Source organism: Bos taurus, chromosome 7 (assembly GCF_002263795.3).
Source record: "Bos taurus isolate L1 Dominette 01449 registration number 42190680 breed Hereford chromosome 7, ARS-UCD2.0, whole genome shotgun sequence".
Lineage (NCBI taxonomy): Eukaryota > Metazoa > Chordata > Mammalia > Artiodactyla > Bovidae > Bos > Bos taurus.
In genome coordinates, this window is record NC_037334.1 from 87,282,958 (window position 1) to 87,297,939 (window position 14,982).

General features: G+C 38.5%; 1 protein-coding gene across 1 annotated transcript; it reads right to left on the reverse strand.

Annotated features, from left to right (window-relative positions):
• Positions 1–13,443: 13,443 nt before the first annotated feature.
• Positions 13,444–14,678, reverse strand: LOC615271 (heterogeneous nuclear ribonucleoprotein A3-like). The gene is given in 2 exon segments (XM_059888821.1): positions 13,444–13,621; positions 13,624–14,678. Coding segments are annotated over 2 exon segments (1,140 nt in total). The 5' UTR covers positions 14,669–14,678; the 3' UTR covers positions 13,444–13,526.
• Positions 14,679–14,982: the final 304 nt, after the last annotated feature.

The following is a 14,982-nucleotide window of genomic DNA, read 5'->3' on the forward strand; positions in this document are numbered from 1 at the left end:
TCTTGATTCCAGCTTGTGCTTCTTCCAGCCCAGCATTTCTCATGATGTACTCTGCACAGAAGTTAAATAAGCAGGGTGACAATATACAGGCTTGACATACTCCTTTTCCTATTTGGAACCAGTCTGTTGTTCCACGTCCAGTTCTAACTGTTGCTTCCTGATCTGCATACAGATTTCTCAAGAGGCAGGTCAGGTGGTCTGGTATTCCCATCTCTCAGAATTTTCCACAGTTTATTGTGATCCACACAGTCAAAGGCTTTGGCATAGTCAATAAAGCAAAAATTCACTTTTTAAAAGTAGAAATAGGGTAAAAATAAGGCAAGATACTTTCAAATGCTTTATACTGAAACCTTAACATAAAAATTAGGTTATTTTTATAGTAAATATGATAGGTATGATTGAATTTTGAATTCTGAACTTCATCTCTAGTTAAAGCAGTCCATATTTTTCTCAAATAAAATGGATAGTTGATATTTTAACCTTGTGTAAACACTATAGACAATACATGCTTTGCTTTTAGGTCAGTGATTGAGCCAGTTTTTTCTTGCTAGACTTATTCATGCATCTAATAAATAGTCTGTGAGTACATGCAATATGCCAAGCACCCTTCTAGGTGCTTGAGGTGAATGATTAAAAAATAATTCTGCCTCTATGGAAATTACATTCTACTGAATTTGATCTCTGGAGCTAACTCATATACTACACTGAAATATATTACTTGTAGGCAAGATGCCTATATAACTTTCATTTGCCATTTGCTGAATTGAAGATATCAGGATAATCAAAACATTAAACTTAAGGTGATTCTTAATCTACCAATGGTAAGACAATTCCTTCCTTGTATGTGCATGTGTTTATCTCAGCAAAATGGAATACAAGGAAGTGTTGAGATGTTCAGTTGAAACAGACTTTCCTTCAGTCAACAAATAACGGTCAACAGCAAATTCAGAAATGGAATAGGTGGTTATGTTCATGAGCTTCTTTTAATTTGTTTTTGGTAATCTTATTTCTTATGGTCTTTTGTTTTTTACTTGCTTTACATGGTTCTTATTTTTTTTTTAATTTTATTTTATTTTTAAACTTTACATAATTGTATTAGTTTTGCCAAATATCAAAATGAATCCGCCACAGGTCTCACTTTATATTTGCTATTTCTCATTTCTATTTCCACTCTTAGTGATCTTTCCTTCTATTTCTCTGTTATTTTCTTACATCTAAATTCATGGTATGAAAAGATCCAAAGTCCTTGTGTGCAGAGGAGTCACTTCCTGTGCTTACAGTGCTATCATATAACACACTGAATTACTATTCAGTGTGTTATATGATATTCACCAATTCTGGCGATTGGTGAAAGAATAGAATATTTGTGAGCCTAAATGGAAACTGGGAGACCAGGTAACCAATGACAAAGGTAATCTAGGTGAGAAATAAAGTAGACTGGACTAGAGCAGTAAGAATGAGGTGTCAAAAGGGGCCAAATTCAGCAAATAATCAGCAGTTAGAACTGACAGGAATTGCTGATGTAGGAGGTATGGTGTGGGGTGTTTTGTTCAGAGTTGGCACAGAGAGCAGATGAAATTCACAGGGACAACATTCACACGTTGTGGCATTAAATAAAACGTTTTCATTTCATCCTGAGAAAAGACCGCTTTCCTTAAAAGACTCGACTTGTCAGAGGATAAAGGGAGTCACAGAAACCTTTATAAGAATTCTTATTGATGGCTAACAATTCTTATAAGTCACTAATCAAGAGGTGAAGGGAGAATAATAGAGTGATAGTTTTTTTGATGATTATAATTTTGTAAACAGTGTAAATTATCTGGATTGTAAACCACAAATATTGAATATTTCTGTTTTTGCTTTGCCTTAGACTTTCACTTGTCTCCTTGGTAACTGGCAATTTTAATTATAGTAAGAAAAACAAAAAAACTGACCACTTAAAAACTTATAAATCAGACTGGTTAAGTTGAAAGGATTCTCTAGTGCTAGTTTTACTTATTTTTTAGTTATTGGGTACCATCAGGAAAGTAGACATTCAGAGAAAGAAGAGCATATCAGAAAATTGACAGCTTTGTGGATAGCTTGAAAGGCATGAGTAAGATACACTAAAAAAGAAAATATCAGTGAAAATGAGTGAAGCTTCCCAAACAAAGAGAATTCAGTGATTAAGTGTGTTGTCAACAGATTCTGACAGTAGGCATGCAATGAGAGTTTGGGTATTTCACACACAGGCACTATTGCATCAGACAGATAAACAGACATCACTAATTTTCTCATTGGGTTTGATGAGTTTATCCCAGTTCTTTTGTAGTCAACAAGACTAGTATTTAATGTATTTATTGTTGATTCCACTGGGAACATCTATTTGGAATATGACTGATTTGTGATCACAGTGAGAGGTAAATCATTTGGAGATGATATAGATGGATAGATAGGCACTGAAACGATTGTAGCTAGCCTTTTGTAGCCAAAAGAAAGGTACAATATATTTAACAGGCCATTACGTAAAATTCTTGTTTGTTTGTTTTTTACATGATAGCTCTTACTTAGACATTCTTTGCAATTTTAGAAGATAAAGCCTAAAAAGGAATTAAAGAATAAAATGGATTATCTGGAAGCACTCAAATTTAAACACTCAATTCTCACTAAAAATATCAATGTTGGAAGTTACTAAAAATGAAGCATGATCAAATAGCATCAGAAATAATATACGTTGCCAAGGCAAAGCCTGATCTAAGTTAAGCTAGGTTATCAGGTTCACTGTGTGAAAAAGGTAACATAGTTGGAACGAGTGGTTAGTAAATTGGGACTGTGCAAATAATAATTTCATTTAGCATTCAAACAACTCTAAGATGTAGTTGTTATTATCTCTACTTCATGAGGTAAAGAAACAGAGGTTCAAGAAGATAAATATTACCTAGGACTTGTTAAAAAAAAAAAAACTAAAGTAAGTGGTGGAAGTATAAGTCAAACTCACATTCTCTTCATGACATTTCTACACCCTTCTTTCAGTAAATGTCTTCTTTAGCAGTAGGAAATTTTCCATGAGTTTAGAAGAAATGGTCAGGAGGTAAATTTCAGCACCATAAAAAGAAGCACCTTCTATCTATTAAGCACTCTGCAAAGACTTGGTGGGCCACGGGTTAAGAACCTGTCTTGCAATGTAAGGGACACTGGTTAGATCCCTACTCCGGGAAGATCCCACATGCCATGGAGCAACTAAACCTCTGTGCCACAGCTACTGAGCGCATGCTCTAGAGCCCATGAGCTGTAACTACTGAAGCCCATGTCTCCAGAGCCTGTGCTCTGCAGCAAGAGAAGCCACTGCAATGAGAAGCTGGCACACCACAACGAACAGCAGACCCTGCTCGCCACTAGAGAACGCCCACATGCAGCAACGAAGACCCACCGCAGTCAAAAAGAAACAAGTAAATCTTAAAAAATAAAACCCAAACACTCTCCAAGCAAAGTGGACTTTCTCAGGCACTATTTCTATCTCTTCTAACTGTAAGATCATAGGAGTCTATGATAACATTTTATAATGATAATGAAATAAATTAGGAATTGAATTTCATCATACAATTCAACTTTTAAAAATGGAGTTAGGTAGACATATATCATTGATAACAGCACTGAAAGATGAGGAAAAATGACTGTAACCCCTTCACCACTGTATACAGACACCTGAATAATCACTGTTTATATTCAGTTGCTTTATAAGGGCCAAAACCCTTGGATTAGGAATACCATCCATGTGGCACTACTCATGAGTTGATCCATGCGTATTTTAGATCAACCAGTAAGAGAAAAATACACCAGATATTTTCTGACTCTTACCTCTTACAGGTTTTGAAATCAGATCTTGTATCTACTTTGTATCTTGACAAAGTAGCTTCTGTTCTTTGATAGAAACTAAACCAAAATTGATATTTCTCCCAATAATCTTGATTCCAGCTTGTGTTTCTTCCAGTCCAGCATTTCTCATGATGTATTCTGCATAGAAGTTAAATAAGCAGGGTGACAATATACAGGCTTGACACACTCCTTTTTCTATTTGGAACCAGTCTGTTGTTCCATGTCCAGTTCTAACTGTTGCTTCTTAACCTGCATACAGATTTCTCAAGAGGCAGGTCAGGTGGTCTGGTATTCCCATCTCTTTCAGAATTTTCCACAGTTTATTGTGATCCACACAGTCAAAGGCTTTGGCATAGTCAATAAAGCAGAAATAGATGTTTTTCTGGAACTCTCTTGCTTTTTCCATGATCCAGCAGATGTTGGCAATTGGATCTCTGGTTCCTCTGCCTTTTCTAAAATCAGCTTGAACATCTGCAAGTTCATGGTTCACGTACTGCTAAAGCCTGGCTTGGAGAATTTTGAGCATTACTTAACTGGCGTGTGAGATGAGTGCATTTGTGCGGTAATTTGAGCATTCTTTGGCATTGCCTTTCTTTGGGATTGGAATGAAAACTGACCTTTTCCAGTCCTGTGGCCACTGCTGAGTTTTCCAAATTTGCTGGCATATTGAGTGCAGCACTTTCACAGCATCATCTTTCAGGATTTGAAATAGCTCAACTGGAATTCCATCACCTCCACTAGATTTGTTTGTAGTGATGCTTTCTAAGGCCCACTTGACTTCACTTTCCAGGATGTCTTTCTCTAGGTGAGTGATTACACCATCATGATTATCTGGGTCGTGAAGATCTTTTTTGTACAGTTGTTCTGTGTATTCTTGCCACCTCTTCTTAACATCTTCTGCTTCTGTTAGGTCCATACCATTTCTGTCCTTTATCGAGCCCATATTTGCATGAAATGTTCCCTTGGTATTTCTAATTTTCTTGAAGAGATCTCTAGTCTTTTGCATTCTGTTGTTTTCCTCTATTTCTTCGCATTGATCGTTGAGGAAGGCTTTCTTATCTCTTCTTGCTATTCTTTGGAACTCTGCATTCAGATGGGAATATCTTTCCTTTTCTCCTTTGCTTTTCACTTCTCGTCTTTTCACAGCTATTTGTAAGGCCTCCCCAGACAGCCATTTTGCTTTTTTGCATTTCTTTTCCATGGGGATGGTCTTGATCCCTGTCTCCTGTACAATGTCACAAACCTCAGTCCATAGTTCATCAGGCACTCTATCTATCAGATCTAGACCCTTAAATCTATTTCTCACTTCCACTGTATAATCATAAGGGATTTGATTTAGGTCATACCTGAATGGTCTAGCAGTTTTCCCTACTTTCTTCAATTTAAGTCTGAATTTGGTAATAAGGAGTTCATGATCTGAGCCACAGTCAGCTCCTGGTCTTGTTTTTGTTGACTGTATAGAGCTTCTCCATCTTTGGCTGCAAAGAATATAATCAATCTGATTTCGGTGTTGACCATCTGGTGATGTCCATGTGTAGTCTTGTGTTGTTGGAAGAGGGTGTTTGCTATGACCAGTGCATTTTCTTGGCAAAACTCTATTAGTTTTTGCCCTGCTTCATTCTGTATTCCAAGGCCAAATTTGCCTGTTACTCCAGGTGTTTCGTGACTTCCTACTTTTGTATTCCAGTCCCCTATAATGAAAAGGACATCTTATTTGGGTGTTAGTTCTAAAAGGTCTTGTAGGTCTTCACAGAACCATTCAACTTCAGCTTATTCAGTGTTACTGGTTGGGGCATAGACTTGGATTACTGTGATATTGAACAGTTTGCCTTGGAAACGAACAGAGATCATTCTGTCGTTTTTGAGATTGCATCCAAGTACTGCATTTCGAACTCTTTGTTGACCATGATGGCTACTCCATTTCTTCTGAGGGATTCCTGTCCGCAGAAGTAGATATAATGGTTATCTGAGTTAAATTCACCCATTCCAGTCCATTTTAGTTCGCTGATTCCTAGAATGTTGACATTCACTCTTGCCATCTCTTGTTTGACCACTTCCAATTTGCCTTGATTCAAGAACCTGACATTCCAGGTTCCTATGCAATATTGCTCTTTACAGCATTGGACCTTGCTTCTATCACCAGTCACATCCACAGCTGGGTATTGTTTTTGCTTTGGCTCCATCCCTTCATTCTTTCTGGAGCTATTTCTCCACTGATCTCCAGTAGCATATTGGGCACCTACTCACCTGGGGAGTTCCTCTTTCAGTATCCTATCATTTTGCCTTTTCATACTGTTCATAACCTTAGATATGCAGATGACACCACCCTTATGGCAGAAAGTGAAGAGGAACTAAAAAGCCTCTTGATGAAAGTGAGAGTGGAAAGTGAAAACGTTGGCTTAAAGCTCAACATTCAGAAAACGAAGATCATGGCATCCGGTCCCACCACTTCATAGGAAATAGCTGGGGAAACAGTGGAAACAGTGTCAGACTTTATTTTTTAGGGCTCAAAATCACTGCAGATGGTGACTGCAGCCATGAAATTAAAAGACGTTTACTCCTTGGAAGGAAAGTTATGACCAACCTAGATAGCATATTAAAAAGCAGAGACATTACTTTGCCAACAAAGGTCTGTCTAGTCAAGGCTATGGTTTTTCCAGTGGTCATGTATGGATGTGAGAGTTGGACTGTGAAGAAGGCTGACCGCCGAAGAATTGATGCTTTTGAACTGTGGTGTTGGAGAAGACTCTTGAGAGTCCCTTGGACTGCAAAGAGATCCAACCAGTCCATTCTAAAAGAGATCAGCCCTGGGTGTTCTTTGGAAGGAATGATGCTAAAGCTGAAACTCCAGTACTTTGGCCACCTCATGCGAAGACTTGACTCATTGGAAAAGACTCTGATGCTGGGAGGGATTGGGGGCAGGAGGAGAAGGGGACGACAGAGGATGAGATGGCTGGATGGCATCACTGACTTGACGGATGTGAGTCTGAGTGAACTCCGGGAATTGGTGATGGACAGGGAGGCCTGGTGTGCTGCAATTCATGGGGTCGCAAAGAGTTGGACACGACAGAGCAACTGAACTGAACTGAACTGAAACCAAAATTATTGGTCTCACTGGTCTTGCTAATGATAAGATTATTTTGAGTCCAATCAGTTCAGTTCAGTTGCTCAGTCATGTCCGAATCTTTGTGAGCCCATTGACTGCAGCACGCCAGGCCTCCCTGTCTATCACCAACTCCCAGAGTTTACTCATTCTCATGTACATTGAGTCTGTGATGCCATGTAACCACCTCATCCTCTGTGGTCCCCTTCTCCTCTCGCCTTCAGTCTTTATCAGCATCAGGGTCTTTTCAAATGAGTCAGCTCTTAACATCAGGTGGCCAAAGTATTAGAGTTTCAGCTTCAACATCAGTCTTTCCAATGAACTTTCAGGACTGATTTCCTTTAGGAAGGACTGGTTGGATCCCCAATACAAACACATTTAAGAGACCAAAAAAACGACACCCTAACCTAATCACAATGACATCAATCCTTCCAATGAACATTCAGGACTGATTTCCTTTAGGAAGGACTGGTTGGATCCTCAATACAAACACATTTAAGAGACCAAAAAAAACCCGCCACCCTAACCTAATCACAATGTCCTTATGACATAGAGACTTTACTCAGCTGATGCATAGAACTCAACCACACTAGTTACAGTCCTATATTCTGAGAAGTTGTACTTCCTCTAATTTGTTTTCCTTTTGGACCTTTACCTGATGGACCTAGTTCTGATGGACTTATTTGTGACCCCTATATTCATAAGTAAATAGAAGCTATCACTATAATAATGTCTATTTAAAATTTGTTGTGAGCATTTTTATTCTGGGTACTGAGACAAGGAAAATTGACAGAAAGCTGACAGATTTCTCAAGAGGCCTTTGAAATATAAATATTTGCCTCTGTCCTCTAACCTCTTCAAATGAATTGTGCTTCATATGTTTATTATCAATAAATATTATCTGATGTGAATGCTAAGATTCTAGCTTTTACATAAAAGATATAGATTGCATTTACTACAAGTGTTGGCAAGCATGTGGAGCAACTGGAACTCTCTTACATGGCTGGTTGGAATATAAAAAATTGTTTACCCACTTTGGTAAATAGTTTGGTAGTTTCTTAAAATTTTAAATATACATCTATAAAATGATCCATTCATTTCATGCTAAGTATCTAATCAAGAAAAACAAATACAGCTGTTCATCAAATTTTAATATGTTCACAGCAGTTTTACATGTAATAGCCCCAAACTAGAAACAACACAAATGTTCACACTGAACAGATAAATAAAAGTTATATTTCCATACAGTAAAATACTATTCAGTGATTAAAAGGAATGAATTACTGCTTCAAGCTACAATGTGGATGAATCTCAAACTATTATGCTTAATAAAAGGAGTATACATTGTACTATTCCATTTATACAAAATTCTTTAAAAATTGCAAACAAATCTCTAGTGACAGAAAGCAGATCAGTGATTGTCTGGAGAATAAGGTAATAGAATAGAATAGAATAGATTGGGTATGAGGAAGTTAGAGGCTACTGAGGAGCAGGGGAAATTCTGAGGAGGACTAGGTATGTTTACTGTCTTGGTGTTGGTGATATTCTCATGGGTAAATACATATTCTATGCTTCAAGTATGTGTAGTTTATTATATGCCAATTATATCTTAGGAAAGTTATTTAAAAACTATAATATATAAGAAAGTTGCATGTTTTTGAAGAAAAATATTTATATTTAAGACCAGGATCATAATGATATTTAAGAAATTTGCTTTAACATTTTGCTAATACATTCAGATGGGAAGACAAGTCATTTTTTAAAAAATGACACAAAATGCCAAACAACAGTCAAGGAATACATGTCACCCTGACAACAACCTCTTGTCTATTCCAACGACAAATTTTTTTTAATAATATTTATTTACTTATGGCTGTATTGGGTCTTCACTGCTGCAAGGGCTTTTTCTCTAGTTGTGGTCAGTGGGGGCTACTCTCTAGTCTTGGTCATGGGCTTCAGCAGTTATGGCACGTGGGTTTAGTTTCCCCACAGCATGTGGGATCTTCCCAGATCGGGGATCGATCTCGTTTCCCCTGTGTTGGCAGGCAGATTCTTTACCACTGAGCAACCGGGGAAGACCCCAAATGACAAATTTTTGATTGTAGAATTCATATAAGTGTTTCAAGGAGCTGATCTTAAAAAGAACTTCATATGTATAATCTTTACCTCTATTCACATTTGAGATCATCTTTGGTCTATGTTGGAGCTTCCCTGGTGGCTCAGACAGTAAAGAATTTGCCTGCAATGTAGGAGATCCAGGTTTGATCCGTGGGTCAGGAAGGTTCCTTGGAAAAGGGCATGGCTACCCACTCCAGTATTCTTGCTTGGAGAATTCCATGGACACAGAAGCCTGGTGGGCTACAGTCCACGGGGTTGCAAAGAGTTGGAGACAACAGAGCAACTAACATTTTCATTTTCACTAGCTTCATATTGGTTTCATCTCTATCAAAAAGCAAAGAGAACTTTCACAATGAAAACTAACCTCTTTTATAATGAAATCTAAATCTACTACTCTCTGTAGGTGCCATTTACAATAAAATGTTACTTAAGCTACAATAATTCATGTAGTGAGAATAATAGTCACTTTGAACAGTACTCGACTCCAGGAATAAAGCAATTTTACTCTGGAAAGCATCTTCATTTAATGCTACTCAACCATGCTGGGCTTCAGTATGAATAAGTTTTTAAAAATTTAGTACTAATACACCCATCTTCTGGTAGTAGCCTCAGTACTATCATATATCTTTCTCTTTAATGATGGAAAAACACTTTTTGTTTGTATTGCTAATATTTGTTGTCATCTAAATATACCATGATGTCTTCCAAGTTTAGTTCTAATCAGACAGAGTAATATATTGTGAGAGGGGCCATAGTATGCTGTTGTCCAGTCACCCAGTCATATCCAACTCTTTGCAACCCCATGGACCGCAGCACACCAGGCCTCCCCGTGCCTCACCATCTCCCAAAGTTTGCCCAAGTTCATGTCTGTTGCATCAGTGATACCATCTAGCCATCTCATCCTCTGATGCTCTCTTCTTCTGCCCTCAATCTTTGCTAGCATCAGGGACTTTTTCCAATGAGTTGGCTGTTCGCATCAGGTGACCACAGAATATAGGCTGCTGCTGTTGCTGCCAAGTTGCTTCAGTCGTGTCCAACTCTGTGTGACCCATAGATGGCAGCTAGTATTTAGGTATAGTTTTCCTTTGTATAGGAAGATCCTCCTTTGTTCCAGATATTTACTATTTTCAGACAGGATCCGTAGAGAGTCTCATGTCTTCTAACACTTTGATGCTCACTGACAAGCTGTATGAGATAGTTCAGTTCAGTTGCTCATTCGTATCCAACTCTCTGCAACCCCATGGACTGCAGTATGCCAGGCTTCCCAGTCCATCACCAACTTCTGGAGCTTACTCAAATTCATGTCCATCGAGTTGCTGATGATAACCATCTCCTCCTCCGTCGTCCCCTTCTCCTCCCACCTTCAATCTTTCCCAGCATCAGGGTCTTTTCTAGTGAGTCAGTTCTTCGCATCAGGTGGCCAAATTATTGGACATTCAGCTTCAGCATCAGTCCTTACAATGAATATTCGGGACTGATTTCCTTTAGGATGGACTGGTTGGATCTCCTTGCTCTCCAAGGGATTCTCAAGAGTCTTCTCCAACACCACAGTTCAAAAACATCAATTTCTTTATAGAAAGCTAATACAGGTGGAATTAAATATCCAAATCCTAACTGTGAGAAAGTTTCTTTTCTCCAGGCATTTAAAAAGATAAACTGATCACTACTTATGAACCCGGCTATCCCCAACAACCTCAATACTGAGTAACTCATTCAGGAAAGATAGAAAACAGCTTAAAGGTCGAAAGCACTAACTTAAGGGCAGGGCTAGTTTGACAGGCATAAGACCTGCAGTCATACGGTACCCTGTCCTTCGAAGGGCCCTTTGGTTTAATGTTCTGTTGTCACCTTATGACGCTCAATAATTTTGGAACAAGAAGTCCTACACGTTCATTTCGCCTTGGGTCTCACAAACCAGGTGTGTATGCAGTTGTTCAGTCACGTCTGACCTTTTGTGACCCTATGGACGATAGCCCGCCAGGCTCTTCCATCCATGGATTTTCCCAGCAAGAATACTGGAGTGGGTTGCCATAGGTAGCCAGTCCTACTTAGGACTCAAACAGACTATAAATTATGTGACCTCAGAACCAGTTTCCTCACTCATAAAATAAAGATAATTATTGTAGCTACCTCCCATGATTGATCTTAGGAGTATATGAGAAAGTAATTACTATATGAGAAAGAATTTAGCTTCATATCTGGCATACAACAAATACTAAAAAAAAATACTGACTGTTATCTTAGTTAATAACATTAAATGATCTCATTAATTAATATCCACTGTTTTAAAATGTCTATAAAATAGAAATTTTTACTTTGATGATGTGGATTATATTGTGCAATGTATATTGGTGTGTTAACTTTTAGCATACACATGTGTATAATATAATTTTAAATGGATTATATATATATCAGAGATTTATATGCCATTCCAGAGGAATTCCCCCAGTGGATTAAGGCTAACACACTGCATTTTACTGCATCCCATACTCCAGAATAATTCATGATCAAGAAGATCTTAATGTTCTCTCAGCTTGACTATACTTTAGACAGGCTTCATCTGATACGAGGCCCTGGCCTTCCCTTTTCTTTGAGCATTTGCTTTAGAAAATTTGCAGTTATAAATTCCTTATCTGCACCTTTGTGATAAGTAGTCTTCCAGACTCTCGACAATTTTATAACCCAGAATATCTTCCTTAAGAACCTAGAAGCCATCCTTTTCAGTAAGCACCAAGGAACACAGTGCCTCTGACTTCCCATCTTGGTGGGAAGATGGAGTCTAACTTGAATAAGAAACAATTAACAAATACAGATGGCCCAGTCACACTGACCAACCTTCCCCTGTCACCCCTCAGTACTTTTTTCACTAGCTTACCCCAGTTCTTAAAAACCCTCCACTCTGTTTCAGTGGAGTTGAGTTCAGTCTCTCTCCCCATTGCTATAGTCTTAAAGTTTTCCTTGCCAATTTAATTCTGTCCAGAGCAACTTTTCTTTGACATTGAGGACACTCTAAGGACAGGCTTTATGACCTAACATTTGAAAGTGTGGCCAGGGAACCAGGCTCTGTGGATTCAGATTCTGGCCACACCATTTATCAGCTAGGTGTGCTTGGGCAAACATCTCAACCCCTCTGAATCTCTGTTTCCTGATTTATAATGTTAGGAATATTAACAGACTTTTATGCCTTATGAAGTTTTAAGAAATAAATGAGACATCCATTTATAATTCTTACCTAGGTTTTAAGCTTGGCTAAATAAATGTTAGCTGGAAACAAATATCTCAATAAAACGCTATTAATTTTTTTAAGGGTTCAACAATGCATGATTTTTATTCCCTTGCTCTGAGAGCTTGTATCAAAAAAATATATATTAAACCAAGGAAAATAACTGAAGATTTATGGGCCTCTTGTGCTTTAAAAAGGAAAAAAAGATAGCCACTAATTTGCTCAGATACAGCAAGCTTAGTGGTCTTGTATTTTCAACATTTTAAGAATGTTTCCTAAGGTAGGAGGAAAGGGGAAACATTCACTACCCCTTCCCAGAATTTAAACAGAGAGCAGTAGACATTCTTTACACCCCAATAAACTATGGCAGCAGTTCACTTGTGACCAAGGTGAATATAGAATGGAGATGTTCTAAACACAGCTGGGACTCTCAGCAAAGCTAAGACACTAAAATCGTGATTACATTTTGAAAGAAAATAAACAAAAACCAAATATAAATTTTGAGATTTTTCATTTGAGGGTAAATCTTAATGCTATTAAATTCACAAATATGCTAATTTAAATACCCAATTCTATTATCTAAAACACACACTGCAAACATACAAATATCTATTCTCTCCACATGTCAGAGCCATTCATTTCATGGTTTGGAAATGGGGAGAATAGATTCCCCTTAAACTGCAAGTCAGCAGGTGTTTCTTTACAGTTAACTTTAGCAAAATTCATACAAAATAGTAATTAACAATGATCTTCTTTACTTGTTAACTCACAAGGAAACACCTTCAAAACTGCATTTTGTTAAAGTTTCTGTACTAAAATGTAGAAAAAGTTAACTACACAAATATTGAAAAGTTAAAAATTCCTTAATTTTTTATTCCTGGTACCACTAACACAATTTACAGGGCAATATACCTGATGTAATGAAAAGAAAAAGACAAAGCTACAACAGATAAAAGACCTCAGGAATGTACATCTAATTGACACTACATTGCATTAATCAATAGCTACACTTTTTGCAAACTGTGGCTATGACATTCCTGAACAAGAAGGGTTTCCTGTTTAAGCTGCAGTTAACTTTTCTGATTATGGATCATCGTTCCTTCTGTGGCAGATTTTTACAGTTCCTCTAACGCATTTGGAACAACTGTCTCAAAGTAACCTGCAGCTTTCCTGATAACTCCTCGCCCTCTCTCCTGCTAAGAACTGTAGCCCTTTTCTTCTGAGTTTTTAGAACCTTCTGCTACCATATCCACCACTTCCACGACCAGATCCATAACCACCACCATAGGGACGACCCGAGCTTCTTCCGCCAAAACTACCCCTTTCATGGGTCCATAATTTGACTGCTGTTGTCCACTATAATTTCCAAAATCATTATAGTTTCCACCACCACCATAGTTACCTCCAAAATTTCCTCCTTCATTGTAACCATCATATCCTCCACCACCGCCACCATGTCCACCACCTTGGTTTCCATATCCTCCTGGTCCACCAGCACCGTAACCTCCTCTACTACTATAACCAGGACCACCGCCATAGTTGCCACCATCCCCTCCAAATCCATTATATCCACCATCTCCTCCTCCATAGCTCCCTCTGCTGCCACCACCTCCGCCACCATAGCCTCCTCTTCCACCAAAGTTTCCACCACGGCCGAAGTTACCCCCACCACCTCCAAAGTTTCCTCCACGACCCACAAAGTTGCCAGATCCACCTCCACGATCTCTTTGTGATCCAGCAGATTGCATCTCTTGTTTAGAAAGGGCCTTTTTCACTTCACAATTATGCCCATTAATAGTGTGGTATTTCTGAATAACAATTTTATCAACTGTATCATGATCATCAAAAGTTACAAAAGCAAATCCTCTCTTTTTCCCACTCTGCCTGTCTTCCATAACTTCTATGGTTTCAATCTTGCCATACTTTTCATAGTAGTCTCTCAAATTATATTCTTCTGTATCTTCTTTAATACCACCAACAAAAATTTTCTTCACTGTTAGATGGGCACCAGGCTTTACAGAATCCTCTCTAGAAACGGTTCTCGTTGGTTCCACTACACGCCCATCAGCCTCGTGCGGTCGAGCACACATTGCTGCATCCACTTCTTCAACAAAAGAGTAAGTCACAAAACCAAAGCCCCTGGAACGTTTTGTTTGGGGGTCTCTCATCACCACACAATCTGTAAGTGTGCCACATTTCTCAAAATGTTCTCTTAGGCTATCATCTGTAGTTTCAAAGCTCAGACCACCAATAAACAGCTTTCTCAACTGCTCTGGTTCCTTGGGATCATGACCCTCCTCCCCCCAGCAGCGGTGGCGGCGATGGCCAGAGTTGGGCTGGGGGTGACCGGGCGGCGGTTTTACCTCCATTTTGAGACCCAGTAAAATGCTATTAATATTTTAATCACAGCATAAAATGAAATGTTATTTGGTCTCTGCTAATAAATTAGGCCTTCATCATCTCTTTTTGTGAATATTGAAAATGTTTCTGATTTCCTTTTCAAATCTACAGTCTTGAGACTTCCCTGGTGATCCAGGAGCTAACACTCCATGCTCCCAATGCAGGGAGCCCAGGATCCACCTAGATCACACATGCCTCAATTAAAGACCAACTACAGATCCCACATCCCATAACTAAGATCCAGAACAGCCAAATAAATGAAAAAATAAATAAATTTTAAAAA